The sequence below is a fragment of the Caretta caretta genome, chromosome 10 (genome assembly GCF_965140235.1).
Source record: "Caretta caretta isolate rCarCar2 chromosome 10, rCarCar1.hap1, whole genome shotgun sequence".
Lineage (NCBI taxonomy): Eukaryota > Metazoa > Chordata > Testudines > Cheloniidae > Caretta > Caretta caretta.
In genome coordinates, this window is record NC_134215.1 from 81,533,670 (window position 1) to 81,553,272 (window position 19,603).

The following is a 19,603-nucleotide window of genomic DNA, read 5'->3' on the forward strand; positions in this document are numbered from 1 at the left end:
GAATGTTTGAACCGAGATCAAAGCAGCAGCAGCATCCAGAACATTTCAAATGTGTGCATGCTCTTCTAATTGGTTTGCATCCGGTTCTTTCCAGGCGCTAAGTGCTTTTTGATAAAATTAAACATTTTCAGTTTTCTTCCTGAATTTCCCACCTGCCTCTCCCCATGTCAGTTTTCGACCAAAAAAAATCAGAATTTCAAGGGAGATCAAAAGCTGAGGGGAAACAATACTTTTCTTTTTGTAGTATATGATTTTTTTAATCATTATTTTTGGGGAGTAACAAACAGAGGAAAGTATTAAAATACAAAATTATACACAAGTACATAGGAAATTTAACCATGGACTAACTGAAGTACAAAAGACAACAGTGGATAAGAACTATTCAATTTAAATAAAAAATGCAACATTACAAGCCATGATCCCAGTAAGGGTCTCAGAACAGCAGACTTTGTGGTTTAGACGCATGTATATTTGACTCAGGCCAGTAAAATGCTCCACAGTAAATCCCCAGTTTTGCAAAGGCTTACATGCATGCTTAACTTTAAACACTGTGAAGTCAGCGGGATTACACACAGCAAGTAAAGTAAAATACACGCATAAGTTGAAGGATGTCCCATATTTTACTGGGCAAGATGCTCAGAGAAGGAAGATGGGTTACTATTGAGTGGCAACAAAAAGTCCCCTGGGAACATCACTGTTACCAACCAGCACACCTATGATTTAATCAGTTGTATGGAAAAACTGCAAGTCACATCGCACTACTTTGTATTCTGCAGTGTTGTAATAGCCGTGTTGGTCCCAAGATATTAGAGCGACAAGGTGGAGGAGGTAATATCTTTTATTGGACCAACTTCTGTTGGGGAGAGAGACAAGCTTTCGAGCAACACAGGACCTGAAGAACTGTTCCGTGTGACTCGAAAGCTCATCTCTCTCCCCAACAGAAGTTGGTCCAATAAAAGATATTACCTCACCGGCCTTGTCTCTCTACTTTGTATTCTGAACATTTCCCAAAAGGTCTGAATAAATTCAAAGGAGTTTTTAAAAAATGATACCCTTTGATTGAGTATTAGTGACTTGAACGGTAAAATTAACTGAGAACTTCCTTCTAAGTTGTAGCTTCAGAGCAACTGGGCTCTTCAGCAGATTGAAATCTGCCTGTTTACAAGATGTTCGGCCCCAAATGTCCAAAAAGCTTCAGTCATGCTTGGTTTCAATGCCACTAGAATGTGTGCATCACCTTACACCTCGGAGTGGTGCAGCAAATGTGTACCGAAAGTAAATACAGTCTGATGATAATGGGTCAGATTGACAATCCTTACTGCCACTGACTAACAACTTATTCCAGGAATAGTCCCACTGAAATCAATGGGACTACTTGCAGAGCAGGGTATTCCTCACTGCAAAAGTGGCAGAATCTGGCCCAACATGAGAGAGGGCACTAATCTCAATGAACCATATCTTCCTCATAGGTCTTCCCCTGTACCACCATTTAACTTAACCTAATTTACCTGTACTCCCAGATACAGGACACTCAGTTCTGAACCCCTCCCAGGTACAAAGCTAGACAGGCATTGTGCAGTATGGCCTGGCCAGCATTTCTCCACCAACCACCGGTGTTAGGTCTTTTCAAAACTGGACAGCTGTTTGAGAGATCTGGAATTTGCTTCCAACTACTAGATAAATGGGGCAGTAATGTACTTGCTGCAAACTGTGGCTTTGAGATGAGAAGTAATTAATTGCTGTCATCATCTAAATTCTCCAGAAAAGGGGGACCCACCAGCTCCACACTGCCACAGTCTTATATGGTGAGAGTCTGCGCGCTACATGACAGCCAAACACAACAAGTATGGGAAAGTTCCCTCCAGTACTTTCTCCAGAAACGATAGCTGTGACATGCCACGACTCTAGCAAATGTGATTAGTTTTCAGTGTTTACACAAAGTGTGTTTTCAGTGAATGCTGTTATTAACCAAGGGGCAAGTCCATATGTGGAAGATGATGGACATTTGTGGTTTTTCAGGAAGGGTTTTCATCGTAAGATGTTCCTGCTTTGGGGGCAGAGGCAGTTTCTGACATGGATAGTGGTGAATACTATTAGCTCAAAAGGAGAGGCTACAAAGTCTAGCTAAAGTCTCCAGAAAGTAACCATAATCTGTGCTAACACTGCATAGCTGCTGTGACTGTCCCATCTGGGAGATATATAAGTAAACAGCCCCTCATTCATGCAATGCTAAAATATACAGAATTGCACACACACACACATATCCTAGGACATTACTCTGGTCAATGAAGTCTTAATTATGACCAGCCTAGAGACAGGAAGAAATACAGCAGAGTAAGTAACACCCAGAAAGAAGAGCAGTCTTTTCCCCATTCCTTCCAGTAATATCAAGCAGCAAGGGCCAGCAGGCAAACCAGCCTGATAAGTTTGTTCTGTGGACTAAAGCAGGATGGGGTGGGTAAGGTTGGATGTTATAGACATGATCAAAACCATAGATAGTAAAAGATGGGCCCAAGCCACAAAGTTTGCCACTGTAATCAGATGTGAACTTTGGGGGGTTTCGAATCCAGGATTTCAATTCCAGGTCACCTTGAGTTAGAAAATATTAAAATAGCCTAGCAACATTTTGTTCTGACTTAGTGACAGCTACTGGAGAATCTCAGAGAACTTAGAAACATCAGTTAACCCTCACAATTAGGTACATTCTATGATACGGATGGGTAAACAGAGTACATAGACATTAATGGCTATATTGTGCCCTGGGCTGCGCAGCTATGCAGGATGCAGTGGGGAGAAGAACCTCCCTAAATAGACTACCTGGACTTTGGTTTAGGCATGCAGGAGTGAGCGGGCATTGTGCACCCACTACTCTTTTCCCGCTGGGAATGAGCGGGTAGAGCATAAGCACCAGTCTGGGCAACTGAGCAAGCATAGGTAGTATCCTAATTTATTGCTGACACAGGCTAGAGGAAGTGGAGTGCAAGCAGGAAATTGTGGCTCTTTAATATTCAGTTCTTTCTTCAGGATGGTCCTGGGGTGGGACAGCAACACACTGCTGTGTCTTCGTGACACAATTTAGGCCAAAGTGACTTGCCCAAGGTCCCAAAGTTAGCCCGAGGCCGAGCCAGGACGAAAAACCAACAACTTTCAGTCCCCTAGGTGAATCACTAGCCAATACGCCTTGTCAACCAGGTTCTTCCAAATCTAGTACAGATTTTCCATCCGAATTCAGATTCTCTTGTGGACAACGTAGCTGTATTATAAAAATGTCTCCATAAATCGCTCTACGGTACTCACTGTGGGATCAAGGTGACATATGCAGAAAGAAACTTGGAGAGATATATTCAGGTACATCAGCTGTCATGTGGGGAAAGGCAGGGTTTGTAGCTTGTGATGGCAAACGGCCCAAGCTCTCTGTTTGTGTAACTGGGACCCTGCACAGCAAACAGCGGGCATATTAATGTGAGCTCTCTGGCCAACAAAACCCTCACAATAACATTGTCCAATGTGCAACATGGAAGCACTTGGAAACTTCCAAAGATTGGACTTGGCCCTGCCTCAGTGCAAGGTGCTGGACTTGATGACTTCCCGAGGTCTTTTCCAGCCCTCTTTCTATGATTCTGTTGCAAATACATTACCAGACCCTATTTAGAAATATGAATCCAATTCAGTTTGCTAAGCAATCTAGGTTGTACTCCACCAATGATTTTAGTTGTTTTCTCATAATGAGCTTCTGCAGTAGGCGCTGACTTCTCCAGCCACTTGTTCACAGTGAATCATTTCGGGGGGGGAATGTAATCAATATAGCATTTTCCCTGTGAATTAGCATGTAAAAGTTGCCAAGATTTCTAAACAACCATCCTCTGTATTTCTGGAACCTCTCAAACAAAGTTGGCAATATCTAGGAGTTCAATAGATGCAGTAAATCATGACAGAATGGCAAGTACATCGGTAATTCTGCACCTGGCATCTCACACGACATGCCTATTGATGAAATGGACTGCATTCTAGTTCCCAGAGTTTGCCTAACTATCCACTGGTGCCAAGGGTGCCTGTAACCGGGCTCAGACTCACTGGCAGCACCTCCTGCTGGTCGTCTCAGGGAATTAGCATTCCAGCCTCCAGAGCGCCCTCTGTTGGCTGGTGTCTCGCCTTGCTGCTGACTCCCGTGTCCCTCCCAGGACCCCAGTGCCCCTTCAACTGGGTGCTGCCCCCTGGCAGTACCCCACAGGTCTGGGTCTCCCCCTCCCAGGGGAACCACCACCCACTATCCCCACCTCACCTCAGTCCTAGGCTACTGCCAGTCACCAACTAGCCCCCGCTCCCTGGGGCAGACTGCAATATAAGCCACTCATCACAGGCAAGGGGGTTTGGACCTGCTGCCTCTGCCTACCCGTTGCTGCCCCTGCAACCCCCATACCTAAAAGGCCTTCCCAGGCCTGCAGCCTGGGGCTTTCCTAGGCTGGAGCTCTCCGGCTCCCTTGGCCTTTCCCCAGCCCTGCTCCAAACTAGGTCCTCTATTCACGTCTCTACAGCCAGGTCCCTCCCTCTCAGGGCTAGAGAGGGAGTTCTTCTGTTCCTGGCTTTCATAAGGCTCGCTGGATCTGTTTGGGGCATGGCCCCCAGCTATGACGGCTCTGCCAATGAGCCCAGCTTTTCCCCTGCCCCAGCCCTCTCCCAGGGCTGTTTTAGGCCCTTCCAGGCAGGAGCGGGTGGCCACATTCATTGCTTTCAGGACAGAGGAAAAATCCAGCACTTTCCCAGAGTTCACATCATACTCATTAATGATGCTAACACTCTTTATGGAAAACTCAGATAATAGCTAAGCTTTGGGATAATTGCCTCTAGAAAGTGAGCAGCGGAAGCAGAAATTTCCAGGGTCTCCCATTGTTTAAAGTGGTTGCCGTTGCAGGGAATTCCCAATAGAGAAGAGCTCAGAAAAGGGGCTGAAAAAAGCGTTTCACTTTGGCCCAGTATAAATGGCTCAGAAAGGTTGCTGCAGATCACTCTGTTCTTGGTGTGACAATTCCTAACTCACAAGAGTCACAGTTGCACAAACTGGGGTCTAGATTCACAGATGTTCTGGGGAGCCTCATCTGATATGAACTTCCTGGAAACAACCTCCCCTCCCAGTCTTCGCACAAGGGCCCTGCCCTCTCAGCTGGATGTTCTGTAACTTTGGAAAAGTGACACGTGGCAAAAGGAACAATGGAATTCGGTCACTCTACCACCCTGGAACTTTTTGAGAGAGGAGGAAGGTTGGAAAAGTTACAGAGGGGAAAAAGTAAAAAGTAAAGAATGCCCATTCCCCATGGACACTACTTATTGTGTTGAACCCCTCAGCAAAAAGGGAAATAAAAAGGGCAGGGGGGGAGTAAAAGATATTTCACAAATTTTTTTTAAAGAAAATAAATATTATTCCATTTTGTGTGCTATACATAGATTTTTTTCATAAATTCCCCCTCTCCCCCAATTTTGCAGCTCTAATAATTTGAATGGGAATGTAAGTATCATGTGAGCAGGCCTGATCATACCACACTCCAATCTGTCACCAAAAGGTACTGCAGATGAGCAATTCTGTGAGCCTTTTCTCTTATCATACAGACTAATTCAACATCTGAGGAAGCCACGTTACCTCATGTTGACCCCAATAACTGGGAAAGGGTGGGAGATGATTGTGTTGATCCTCATAGGTTTTGAGTTTAAAACCAGCTCTGAAGGCAAAGAGAATCTTTTTCTCAAATTGTTTAGGTAGAGCGGGGTGAAGAAGTTGCTTAGATAAATTTTGTCACTTTTTCTGCTTGTGAATTGGCTGTAAGAAGCTTGCCAATCTCTCAAGTTTATCCACTATTCAGAATGATTCATCAATTAATGCAGGATGTAGTCTTATTTGGTAGATCCGCTGAAAAGCCAGCGTTTGCATAGTTCGCATTTTACAGTGATTCATATGGCTATATTGTTTTGAGGAGTCTTTTTTGCTGTGTTATTAGAAATCACATTCAGACATCTTAATATTGCTGATCTTCTTGGCAGGAGCTAGAAATGCCAGAAGTTCAAAGGAAAATAAAGCTTCATTGTGATAATATTGATGTAATACTTTGAAAATGTAAACAACTGTTCGCTGAAACGATCTTTGGGGAAATGAGAGAAGGAAATAATGACAAGGGAGGGACCTGGAAACGAAATCACTTCAGAAAAGCTGAGCTGTTATGGTGACATTGCACTGTACCCATCTGGAAAATTAAACAGCATAGGTTATCCTGGGTTACAGACACTGCAAAAGAAGGTTTTCATTGCTAGTCATCTGATGGGATTAATACCGCAGGAGGAAAAAATTGGTGCAAATTAAGAACTATCTTCCTCTTTTGTAGCTGGATCATTGTCCTAGTCAGCGGTCTATTTAATCTAGGCCAGATAGTCATTTCCAATTTTTTTTCACTACAGCAGAGCCAAATTTGAGCTGAATGCATCTCCCCAGCGGCTGGGGTTAGATTTACGCCTCTTTGTATGAGAACAAGGAGAAGAGGATGCAACCATCAGACGGATATGCTCTCTCTCTACCAAAGTTTATTGTTTAAACAGAAAGAGCTGATTGTTTTTTTTAAATTGCAGCAGTTGATTATGATCCTTAGTGAAAACAGCAGCGGCAACGCTGGAGAGTCTCAACGTTTTTATACGTTTTGGAGGAAAATTTGTGAGCTGATAGCAACATTTCGTTGTGGGAAATGAAGATAGAGAGGGTATAAACATCTCTCGCACAAATAACTGATTGTGGAAAGAAACAATTGATCCCTAACAAAAACCATCAGATGTTTGGAACTAGACTAGGAAAAGCTTTGCCACTTTTTTTTTTTTTTTTTTTTGGCTTTGTACAAGCAATTACAGTGATAGTACAATTTATTTCTTTTACAACAGAGTGAAAAAGACGGGGGTGGGGAGTTCGTCTCTAACACAAGCTAGCGCTATTGATGGCAGAATAGAAATGTACTACCATATATTTCCTGTGAACCTTGCGTGTATTTCTTTCTTTCCATACTGGACTGCCACATCTGGTAGAGGCTTTTAGATTTGAATAACAGATTAGGCTTCTGATTTATTCTGCTGCTACATTTCCAAACTCATATATTCCGCTGATTTCATTCAGACTACAACTGTCTATATCCGGCTATTGTCTCTTGTTAGACGGGAAGCGCCATGGGGCAGGGACTGTCTTTTTTGTTCTGTGTTTGAACAGTGCCTAGCCCAGTGGGGTCCTGGTCCTTGACTGGGGCTACCAGGTGCTACGGTAATGCAGATAATACTTGCACAGTAGCTCTGCAATAGTAGCTTCATCCGTTACTTACATGCACTGCCCATGACAACCTCTTGACCATAGTATATGAGCTTCTGCCAAGGATCCCTTTTCCCTCTTTTCCTCTATAGCTGATGACTTCCTGTCCCCCCTGCATTCTCTATTCTCATGCCCTTTGTTCTCATCAGCCCCTTGGGGGCTTACCCACTCCCGGTTCTCAGCAGGCTCCCAGATGACAAGAATGAGAGGTTCTGTGCACATTGCAGGCACTTTTTGGAGTCATTCCCCCAAGTTAACCACGAGCCCAATAAATTGACACGCTCGCTTGGAGGCTTTGCCATTGACTCAGTCCCTTAACTCCCACCAACAGCTAGAGACGTGCCAGAAATAAAACCTTGGCTCTAAACACCTCTGAACAGAGCTGACTGGAAAATGTTTTTTTTTTCTCCTGCAGAAAATTTAACTTGTGGGGGTTTTTGGTGTGTGTGGAGGGGTTGTTTTTGTCATTTTCTTGTTTTTACAAGACCCAAAATTTTCAGCCAAACACTGAAACTTTTTGGCGGAAGATGAAGATTTTGGTCTTGAGAAAAACAACTCTAATTTTTCTGCAGAAAGCCAACAGTTTTTGCAATAAATTTGGTTTTTCTCAAAAGCCTAATTTTCCATTGGAAAAAGGTTTGATGAAAAGTTTTCAGCCAGCCCTTCCTCTGAGCTTTGGCGGGGTTCAGGGTCTGACCCCCAAATTCAACTGGCCATTCTCTAACAGGCTAAAAAAAACCTCCAAACTCCTTGGTGTTAAAAATCTGAATCCAAGTTTTGTGCTAGGCCCTGCCTACCTACCCCACTACATTTCTGTAAGAAATACCAGAGCCTTAAAAAATCCATGGTGAGTAGTCAAAAAGCATGGAGGCAGCAGAAAAATTAAAGTAACCCATCTAACTACTTTGTTCCATCCTCCCTTGGTTGGGGGAGTCACACTGGTCATTTGTGAAATATAAATCGAAGAAATTTGTAGATCTGAACCTGAACTGAAGGTTTCAGTTCCAGGCCAGAACAGGGGACCAGATCCCATCTGAAAAAACAAAAGTTTGTGACACCAGCCGTTACTTGGATTGTTTGTCCACAATAGCAGAAAACTCATGAGATTTCAGCATTGCCAAGGCTATACCCGACCCCTAAAGCTGGGGCTCATTTTAATTGCTTACTCATCGTTTGCTGCTAACATGAATTGGTCCATGATATTGTGTTTTATCCACTCAAAAGTAAAAGAATGTTTCCTTTCTGCAAGAAATGTTCAGTAATTTATGTTAAATCCATGTAGCTGAATTAGGTAGAATTGGTTTTCATCAAGGGAATGAATACTTAATTTCTTGGAATTAAGTAGTGTGTAATCCAGTTAATATGCTAAAACAACACCATGAGAAACATGCTGCTCTCAGTTACATTGATGTAAAGCTGCAGTCTCTGTTGTAGGTGGAAAGACTCTAGATTCACACCAGTGTAACAGGGCAGAATTTGGCTTTATTTAATTCATTTACTAAGGAGTCAATTTTGCAGCCCTTAATCCTGAATTCGCCCATTGGGGAGAATTAGGCTCTTAATATATAATTACTAAAAATATGAATGACTCAATAAACCACACACAGCTTGCCCAATGGAAATTGACTTCAGTAGATGTCCCTAGGAAAATAAAGGACTAATTTTAAGTCCCAAAATTTTGATTTATATACAATGCCTCGGCCCTGACTCCCAGGCCAAACTTGCCTAGAATGAATCCAGAGCTCAACACAGACCCCCACCCCAGCCCATCTCAAATCGGAAGAAAGCCCACGTCTACCAACTTCATGGATTTGAGTGATCTTATTTTCCCTCCATTCAAGATACTCAGAAGCTAGCAGAGGGTCACAGAAGTTCATTGTACATTTTTTCACAACCACTCATTTCTTTCCTAAACTTCGGGTTTTCCTCCTGCAGACACGTCCTCACAACTGATGCTTGATATGCTGGATGCTTGTGTTCTTTGGGTTTTTGAAGAGTTAAATTAGGATACAGGGAATGTAAAGACACAGAGTCTAGGAATGAAAACAAAAAGGCTGCAGTAAATTAATACAGATGTCAGAATAACTGGAATTTATTGTGGGGATATTTTTGAGGTATTTTAACCATCAGCTGCACCAGAAACATGCAGTCATTCTTCATTGTAAGGACTGCTTTCATAAAATGACAAACTAATCATATAGTAATTGGGAGTTAATGGGAGATCAGTGATGCAGGTTACTATGCAGGTGTTTCTCATGAAGTTAGCATCAATTGTGATTTAATGGCAATTTTAGCAGTGGCTATGCAATGCATCATGTTCAGAACATGCAATCCATTAGCAAATCCTGTAGTTTACTAGCACTGAATGCAATTCAGCTATTGGATGTAGGGGAAGCCCCACAGTCAGGAAAGCAACGCCAGGCACCGAGAGAGGAAAGACAAAAATATCATCCAAAATACACCTGCAATAATTGGAGTAGACTGGTCCATCCTGGGATAATGGTCTCCTGCTGTTCATCTCTGCATATTGTGCTGTACATTGAGACGGCTAGTCAGGTGCAGACACTGATCCTACCAAATGAATTAAGAGTTGGTTTGTTGAACGTTGATTCAGTAGCGTGACTGCTGCTCATTCTAACAATAGTAAACCTTTTTAATGTTACTCTAAGGAGGGTCTGAATGAGCCCCTGATTCCTAGGGACAAATCGAGGGAAAAGACCTCAGGAGCAGACCGTGTTTGCATATACACACCTATTCCGCGGAGGCGTTCAGCAGACAGAGCTGCTTTGCCAAAGTGATCGATTCTGGCTGGTCTTTGGGTTACAATTCACTTTAGCATTGACCGTAGGGGTAATGAAATGTTGTTACCCTTATTGCATGAGTAAAGGGCAGCCAAAATGGACTTAGCCTGCCCGGTTTGAGGGGCTCACCCTAAACCGAACCTCACTGGAAAGCAGGGGGAGGGAGGGATGCCCAATCACAGTGAAAATGAGAGGGGGTGGGGACAGATGTTCCTACATGAACCTGAAGCGTCCTAGACACTGTTTGACCCTTGCGTCTCCACTGTTTAAAGACAGAGCTGATCTGACTCATTTGAAAGTCCTTGTTTCTGTTCAGCGATTACTAGAACTGAAATCACTAATGAGTGGGTCTAGGGACTGAGCCCTAGACCGAGTGCGCAGACAGTGCTGCACTGAAAGAACGAAGAGGCAGCTGCTGAGAGGTTCCCTGCTCCCCAGGGAAATCTCTAGGAGCTGGGCTAAGTGGAGGACCCTCGGGATGCTGCATTGCAGGAGTGGCAGAGTTGAACGGCGGCAGAAGCAAGTGCCCAGCGATGGTAGAGATTGTGTGGCAACAGCTGTGGCAAGCAGTGGGGGAGTACAGTGGCGGTGGCAGAAGAGGCATTGCTCGGCGTGTGTCCTGCACCTCCTTTTGGGGGGGTGGACGGCAAACCCACCTGAACGTACTCTGAATTCTGGCCTTCGCTGACCCAGGACAACAGCCTGTGAGTGGGGCATGGCGGAGGGAGAGGGAGTGATGTATGAAAGGGACATGCGGTCGTCAGACTTTCACACCACAAGGCGGGAAATGGAGGCAAAGGACACCGCCCAGCGTATTGTGGGGTGGGCGTTTGCTTCGGGGCACCAGCTTTCAGATGGTGGTTGCCGTGTTTTCCCAAGTTAATGCAGGATTCCCTTTCCCTTTTAATAAACGGTTGCTTTTGTTCTGCGCAGTCTCAGGGCTTGCAAGTGAGGAAGCACTCGCCTGGGGTCGGGGGCTACTTTTCCCAGATTCGTGGACGGTGGCTCAAGCTGGTTCTGCTTTGTCTTGTTAAGGGCCTGGTTTAATATCCGGGGGTGCCTCTTGTTGTTGCTGGCTCCACAGGCAGAAGGGTTACGTTACCTAAAAACTCTAATGGCCCAGGCAAAATGGAAATGGATTCCAGCTACACTTAGGATGAGGGTTTAAAGCCCAAACCAACCTTCTTTGGCCCTTCAGCAGAAGAACACAAACCAATTAAATACTCCATGAAAATCTGGGTGAATAGCACGGGAAAGCATTCACTGGTAGGGCTGTGAATTCTGAATATTATTTTGATGTGGTGACATCTAGACCCTTTTTTGGTTCATTCTGCAGAACTATCCGTGTGCGTGAAGCTTCACTGAGATGAACGTCAACAGAATGAATTTGTTTAATCACGAAATAGAATTGGCTGTGTGACTAAATTAAAGTACTTTACAATAGCCATTTATAAAGATTAGATCATCAAATCAGAGAGCAAAACCAACAGCAGGTGACCTAGCCAAGTAATCACACAGCCTGAAGTGCAAATACTGGATACTGAATAATTGAATCACTGTGAACAGTGCACAGGATCAATTTTGTTCACATGAACGATTTGTCAAATTCATTTGCCATAGACACCATTAGCGCAAGGCCAAGCCTGGGTGTCTGGCTCACGAGGCATAGTTTGATATGCATTGGCAGCCCTGTATCTCCATAGTCATTAAGAAAGGAGTTGCAACATTAAATTAGCTGTCAACTCTGTGGACTAATGTACACAGCATGTTAGCACTTCTAATGGAAGGGAGTTCCTGCCACTCACTAGCCAACAAAATATCACTTTCCAGATCAAATCTTGCTTGACTCAATCATGAAGAACTGTCATTGAATTCACCCCCGGAACTCTGTGACAGTTCAGACACAACTCCAGGCTTTGCTGTTCAGATCATCTCTAACTAAAATGAAATGCAGCTGAATTACTCTTAAAAGCCATCCCTCAACTTGTTTGATAATATGGACTTTTCCCACCACAATTCATTTTGAGGATTAAACTAAATACTCAAGGACTATCCCAGAACTGTCCAGTAGTTTGGAATTCTTCAAAGAGTGAAACTGGTCAGGATTCAACACATGATCTCGCTGTACAAAGATGGCATGTTCCGGAGATTATCAATTTAATATGAAGCCAGGAAATGATGGATCTTAAGCTGTACAAGTCTAGTATTCAAATAGTAAACCAAATGTCCCCAGCAGGAGCACTGTAGGAATACAAAAATGGAAACAAATCCCATGCGTACAGTAAATTTACACATTTCCTTATGGAATTCTGTATTCTGTGCAGTATGGTCAAAAAGTTGCATTTATTTCCACTGTACCACCAGGATGCTAGAACTCCGTGCTAAGCTCCCATGCTTTTCAGTCAGCTGTCACAGCACCAATGAATGCTGGCATTGCCGTGGTCAGGCAGCATATTCCTGCAGCCTTCGGGTGCGTGTTTGTCTTTACCATGTGCTAGATTCATGGCGTCTCCCTGAGCCTTTGCTCACACTGATGGTGCAGGGGAGTTGGTATTCCCAAACACAGCATCCAGCGTCTGCGCTTGTGTGAGACCACGCTCCCATTCGCAGCCACTGTTTCTTTTCAAGAGGGCACCAACCTCCACTCTCTACTCATGGACGAAGGAGAAACAGGCCCCCTGACTCCTACACACGCAGTCTCAGCAGAAACTCTGTTGTCTGATTTGAACGAAAAATAAAGTGCATCCATAACTGGGGACCTATTTCTTCACCACCTGCAAATAAAGAGCCCTGGCTTTGCCCCTTGGTCCCCACTCCCACCATAACCATTCTGGGTCCCCAATCCCAATACGTTACATTCATTTATTTAAAACTCCAAAGAGGATCTAGCAAGAGGTATGCAGAATATTAAGCATGTCTCCTGATCTTCAGCTGTTGTAGACTATGCTCCCATATCCCTTCCCTCTTTCTTTGTTTATTGGAATCTCTTCTCATGTCAAATCTAATGTAGACAATAAGATCCTAATGGCAGGAAATTAGTCTGCAAAGCTACAGTGCTGATTAGAAAATAGCAACACAGAGGGCCCTGACCCTCCAGCAGAACCACTATAGAGAGCAAGGCGAAGATTGTGAACCTAGCCTGGAGCTAGCGCGGCCAAGAGGATAGATTAGCATGGCTGACTTGTACAATAGCATCCCTCCAGTGCTTCTTTTGTGGCTGGCTGAGGCAGCGAATCTACCTCTGAGCGATGGCATCACAGTGCTACTGTAGTAAAACTTACCTCCTCCCTGCAAACAGGCTGATCGTTCGGATAGAAGTCTTGGGCCTGCAAGTCTCCGAGCCGCACTCCGCACCAGCGCCCAGTTCCAGAAGCTGTCTTGGAGGACAGAAAACATACTCGACGTGTAATTGTAACACTGGGAAGGAACAAAGAGAAAACTCTGTTGAGGTAACAGTGCTGCTCAGGACGATTTGCTTTTTCAGTATTTCTTAAAAAGCAACTTGACCTCAAGAAAACAGAGATTTGGAACCTGCTCTGTTTGGAATTCCTCTGGCACTGGACTCCCAGCACATCAGCTTTATTTATTAGTCTCTTAGCCAAAATGCTTCTCTCCTAATGGGAAGCCCTCTACTTTTGCATCATTTGAAACAGTCCCCGCCCCCATGGCCTAAAGCTTTTAATAACAGGTAGGAAAGCACCAGCACTATTAATCAACAGGCGTGCGACTTCCCTATTTCAGAAGGCCTCATGCTGCAATACGCATAGGGCCAAAGCCAGGAAGTCCCTGCAGATAACTGAAGAATGTTCTTCCATAAGAACTAAAATAAAGTTGCAACAGTTTTGAGAAACATTCTAGCAAATTTAAGTTGTCTTGGCAATAAAGGCAGCTGTAATCTCCAGACATAAACATCCACTGCAGATAAAAGTACTTTGCATTCTGAAAAGCAACTTTTCTTTAAGGATCTTGAAATTACATCACAACCTGAGTTAATAAAGCTCTGACCCAGCCTACCATAAGGGACTGTATAGACCAAATAAGCCCGCACTGGCTAGAAAATTGACTAAATGAACGAATAAGTCTTTTCCATTTTCATTTCCATGACGCTAAGGTATTACTATCACACCCATTTTACAGGTGGACAAAGTGAGGCACAGAGAAGTTAAGAAATTTGCCCAAGGTCAAAAACGAACCTGGGGAAGAGGTAGGAATAGAATCAAAATTACTGTCTCTTGCTGTAGTCAGTAGAGGACACTCGATCCTACTCTAAGTAGAGCTGGGTCAGGAATTTTTCAGCACAAGCTATTTTTGTTGTTGCTGTTGAAAAATGCCAATTCATTGAAACGAAAATTGTTTGTGAAACAGGATTGATTTCGACAAATCTCCTGACTCAAAAATGTATTGAAACAAGTTTCAAAATTGTCAAAAAGTTTTGTTTTGACATCTTCGAAACAAAAAAATGCCAGGTTTCCAGCTCAAAATGATGTTTTGTTTAGACACTTCAGCTAATTAGACTGAAAAAGAGGTAAGAAAAAAGGTCAAAATCCAAATAAAACATTTCATAATTATTGAAATGAAACATTTTGATTGACCAAAATGGGGGGAAAAAATCAAAATCTTTTGGCTTATGAAAATTTTTGAGATTTCAACTTCTCATCCGTGTTCTGGACAGTAAACATTTTTGAACTCTCAGAAATATTCATTAGATGGGAAAACCATTTCTGCCTAACAATGACAGCTTACTTAATAATTCCTACTTTGAGGTGCTGTATTGTGGATGAACTTACAAGTTGCTACCTATTTGATAGATTACCAGTTGCACTGGTATTCTGCATTTTAAGTATAAGGTGGATCTATTGAAGAGGCAGGTGCTTTCCAAATGGAAGACGCTTTTGAAAATGTGACCATTGTACCTCATTTCCTCTGATCTGACTGTTCGGCATGGAAACTTTTTGCAATGCTGCTTCCTAAATGAGTAATTAGTTCCAGTGATCTGAAAGCAATAATGACCCAAGGACAATTTGGACTGCAGTGGATTTGAAGGAGTTTAAAAGGATAGAGACACCTTAGAAAAGGATTGGACACTCCACTGATGTTTTCACTAACGGTCTGTCTATACCACGATTACACCCGTGGCTGGCCTGTGCCAGCTGACTCGGGCTAGCTGGGCTCTGGCTAAGAAGCTGTTTAAATGCAGTGTAGACATTCAAGCTCAAGCTGGAGGGCAAATTCCAAGACCTTCCCCCATCATGGGATCCTGAGCCCAAATGTCTACACTGCAGTTGAACAGCACCTTAGTCTGATGCCCACTAGCCTGAGTCAGCTGGCACTAGCCTCAGTCAGCTGGCTGAGTCAGCTGTGGGTTTTTAACTGCAGCGTAGATATACCTTAAAACTCAAATCTTCAAGGCCACCTATTAACTAGAGGCCCCCTGGATCCAACCCTCTTGAGCTTTGTGGATGTTCGGATTCAGATTCGATTCCAAATCTCAGCTTTTTAGCTTGGTCCCAACCTCTACTGTGAGCATTGGTAGGAAGTTATATTTAATGCTCATGCAGGGCTGTTTTCTCCAATGCACAAAACAGCTGCTAATCTGCTATTAAAGTAAGGGAATTTATGCACTTCCTTTGATATTAGACAAGGGGTTGCCTCATTATTAAAGCATCTTTTCAAATGCCGTGTTTACACAGTTACCCTTAAAATAAGTGTTTGCTACTGAGGAATTTCTACTTGTTTACTTAGCCAGCATTTTTTCTTTTTTCTTTAGTCTCTTTTTGTTTATTTCTTCTTTTGAGTCAACAGTCATCTGTGCTGCCTTGCTAATAAATCGGTTATTAAAAATTCCCCTGGGAAAAAGCTAGCTCTGGGTTACTCAGATATAAATTCCATTTCGTGGCCTGCAAAGTAGTTCATTTCAGTTCTTGGTCAGGAGGAGTTTACAATCAGCCAGGAAGCATGTCTTAGTCAGTACAGCACAAGCATGGAAGTTAGACGATCCAGAGTCCATTTGCATCTCTGCCCACAGATGTGGTGTGGGATCACGGGAGAGGAATTTAAGAGCAGATTTTTCACAGAAAAAGCAGCACCCCCTTTTGGCATTGCACTTTGGCCTGGTACACTGAGCCCCCCAAGCTGGACAGCCAGATCCCCTGCTGAGCACCCAGAAAAGGATCTTTGGAAAGAACCCTGCCTATGACCTGCCCACAGTCGCCCAGCCGTTAATCTGTGGCAAAGATGAGAACAGCACTCAGATCTTCCAACTCCCAGTCCAGTCTCATGCTCGTGTATCTGATCCTGCGAGGTACAGGCTGCTGAATTCAGTGAGAACTGAAAATGCTCAGGATCCCTCAAAAGGCACTCAAGCACCTTACAGGCTTGGGCTCTTCTCTTCCAAACCTCTACCCCATGCACCGAGACATTTTCAAACCCCAACCCCCTCGTTCTGAGAGCGAGTTACTGTTGAGGAACGCAGGAGAACCAGAAACGCATGCGCAGGAAAGCCAGAGTTCTCCTCCTTCCACTGAAGGTGCAGTTTTGCCCGAAATGTAAAGCTATTACTGTTACCACTAAGTACCGACAATGGAAATCATTATGCTTCATAGAGCTGCTCAGATAAGTTTAATTTACAAAAAAGAAATTAATCACCACACCCATAAAAATCATAAAAATGTAGGGGAAATGTACATTGTATTACTGAATATTATTTTCTCTCTTGCTCTGCAGCAGTATTATTCAGAGCTGTACATTTTTGTTACAGACTTTCGTCTGCTTCGAGAAACTACTCCCAGAACAGAGGCATTTGCTGTGTAATATAAATATGAATTCTTTTTGCTTTCCTCTAGTTCAATTCTACCGAAGCAACATGCAAAGTTAAGTCCCAAATACAAATGGGAAAGCCATTTCAAGCTGGATCTGTAAGAGAAGATGCCAGACTGGCTTTGTGCAGTTGGCAGTTCATAAAATCACAGAACATAAAAGGAGAGCCTGATTCATACCCTGCTGAAGGGGAAAATGTGACAGTAAAGTAACTTAGCCCGCAAAATAATTTGCAAGGAGGGAAAGAGAAATGTTTCAAATCACTTTCCATTCTGTCTGACAAAGAAAGTGGAAACCTGTTCAAAAGAAACATGACATGAGTCCTCTGGCTCCTCCAGACTATTCGTCATCAGCTCTTCTCTCCTCTGGTACTATTTTAACTCGCACTGGAACTTTCCTCAGAAACATGTGAGAGGGTGGAAATATCATTATCATACTTTCAGCTCAATGGGCTTGATTCTGATCTCACTCCAGAGTAATTCCATTGACTTCATTAGCATTACACTTGTAGGAGAATCAGGCCCAATATACTTATCCACAGTGCATCAAAACCACTCGTATGTCTGTGCACATGCTTACGGGAGCTCCGGGTTTGGCTCGTGATGTTTCCGGGTTTGGCTCCACCCCAGGGGAGCGCACAAGTTCACAACTCGTGCATTCACTCTGAGCAGCAGGTTCAGCTGGACTTGGTGTCTGTTGTCCTTTAAAGAAGAGCGAAAGGAAAGTTGCACATGTAACCCTTCTGCCCGTCAGAGTTGGCAGCAACAAGGGCCGGGTTCAATATCTAGGGGATCCATTCCAATAACACAATGCAAACCAGCTTGAGCCCCCACCCAGTGACCTGGGACAAATATATACCACCCCCGCTGGGCGCCTCCAAGAGGCAATACTTCCCCTCTCGCAAGCACATAGTCTGAGTGTAGCAAAAGCCTTTTAATAACAGAGAGAAACAATGTGGCATTATGTTGGGGAAACACCACCAACAGGATTCATAACACAACCCATGAGCAAAAAAAACCCACCCCAAGCAAATTGGGGCATGCCCTTTTCCCTTTGGTTCTTGAGTCCAGCAACCCCAAATCACCCAAAGTCCCAAAAGTCCAATGCCCCAAAAAGTCTCTGTCCCTGGTCAGAGCAGCCCCAGAGTTCGAAAGTTTATCTGCGGAGCTTTACCTCCCAACCTGGGTGGAAATGGGACGGGGGTAAGAGGCACCTTACATGATCTGAAGCTGACCGCCCCGTAGCTCCATAGCGGCGCTCCGCTCTGCCAGCCACCCCATGAACTCCTTCGCTCAGCTGCGCTCCGCTCTGCCAGCCACCCCACGAACTCCTTCGCTCAGCTGCGCTCCGCTCCGCCAGCCGCCCCACGAACTCCTTCACTCAGCTCCACGGCCCACAAGCAGCTCCTGCCATCCACAAACTGCTCCGCGTCGAACTGCTTCACCAGCCGGTCCGCAAGGCACTCCAGCCATCCCGCAAACTGCTCCACAATATATCTTCAGGCTCCCCCACTACTTAACACAACACTCAGTGATTTCAGCTCTTAGGTAAATTCAGCTTGTAGTAGGGGAGCCCCAGTGCTGGTGCACTGTCAGCCCAAAGTGAGCTCAGCAGCCTATAACTAGACTTCTAATGAAATCAAAATTAGCTCTGATATTCCACAGTGGAGAGAGAAGGAAGTGCAATTAGCATGTAAGGCCCTCAACAAGGAGCCCATGCCACCAAGTATTAATACTTGTCCCCAGCCTCTCTCCCTTCACACAGTTTTGGAACCCATGACCCTTGCCTAGCGAGTGCTACTTAGTTGATGGTGAATCCCTCCATCATAACAAAAGGCCACGTACAGTTCCAAGCACAGTTCCCATAATCAGGGTAATAACAATTTATTCTTCCTGCCCCAATAACAGAGACACTGGGGATCCCACAGCAGCCAAAGTGACCATTTGGGCAGCTATGGTCTCATTCTAGGCGTGGTGGGTGTGCCTATGCAAATGAGATCGACCCCTGAAGTTCTTTTCCACAACTTGCCACACCTCACCACCAGATGTCAGGGTGGAGCTCATCCTGACACTGCTTACACACATGTTGCTCCTGGATGACACGTTCACCTTTACCTATACTGAGAACACACGGTACCTCGCAGCTAAGGTCAGGCAATGAATAGAAGGCGGGTAAATCATGTTGCCCCATGAATGACAGCCAGGGGATGTTACTAGCGTGATTAGCAAAGATGTGTATTTTAGAGCAATGGCTCTCAAATCTTTTCCGTATTGCAGATCACTTATTACAATACAGGTGTTCTTGTGACTTCCCCCATCTCTAGACTCCCTGCTGGTGTACACTTGTAGGGTTTAGTGACAAGCAATGTAACCAACCCCTCCATGCCCCAGCGTGGCCTGATCCTGATCCCACATAAGCAGCACTGCATGGAAATTGACTACAGCCATTAACCACGGACAACCACACCACAATCCCTGGAGGCAAGTGCTGTAGATGTGCCAACTATCACAGCCATGGGGGTGTCTTGCTGTTCACCCAGGAATGTGTCTCACATGCAGGGCTTGCAAAATGAAGAAAGGCCTTTGTTCCCATCTGGCGGGGATTGCTAAGGGCTGATGTAAAGAGCTGCCCAGAGGATGCCATTTGCAGTGCACAA

At 44.3% G+C, this 19,603-nt stretch overlaps 1 protein-coding gene across 1 annotated transcript in view; it reads right to left on the reverse strand.

Annotated features, from left to right (window-relative positions):
* The window catches only part of ITGA11 (integrin subunit alpha 11), a 167,419-nt gene extending 148,818 nt beyond the window's left edge, over positions 1 to 18,601 (reverse strand). Inside the window, exons 1-3 of the mRNA XM_075133254.1 lie at positions 18,161 to 18,601; positions 17,527 to 17,648; positions 13,413 to 13,548 (exon numbers count right to left, since the gene is read on the reverse strand). Of these exons, the coding sequence (XP_074989355.1) occupies positions 13,413 to 13,527 (115 nt within the window). The 5' untranslated portion in view covers positions 13,528 to 13,548; positions 17,527 to 17,648; positions 18,161 to 18,601. The remainder of the gene's footprint in view (positions 1 to 13,412; positions 13,549 to 17,526; positions 17,649 to 18,160) is intronic.
* Positions 18,602 to 19,603: the final 1,002 nt, after the last annotated feature.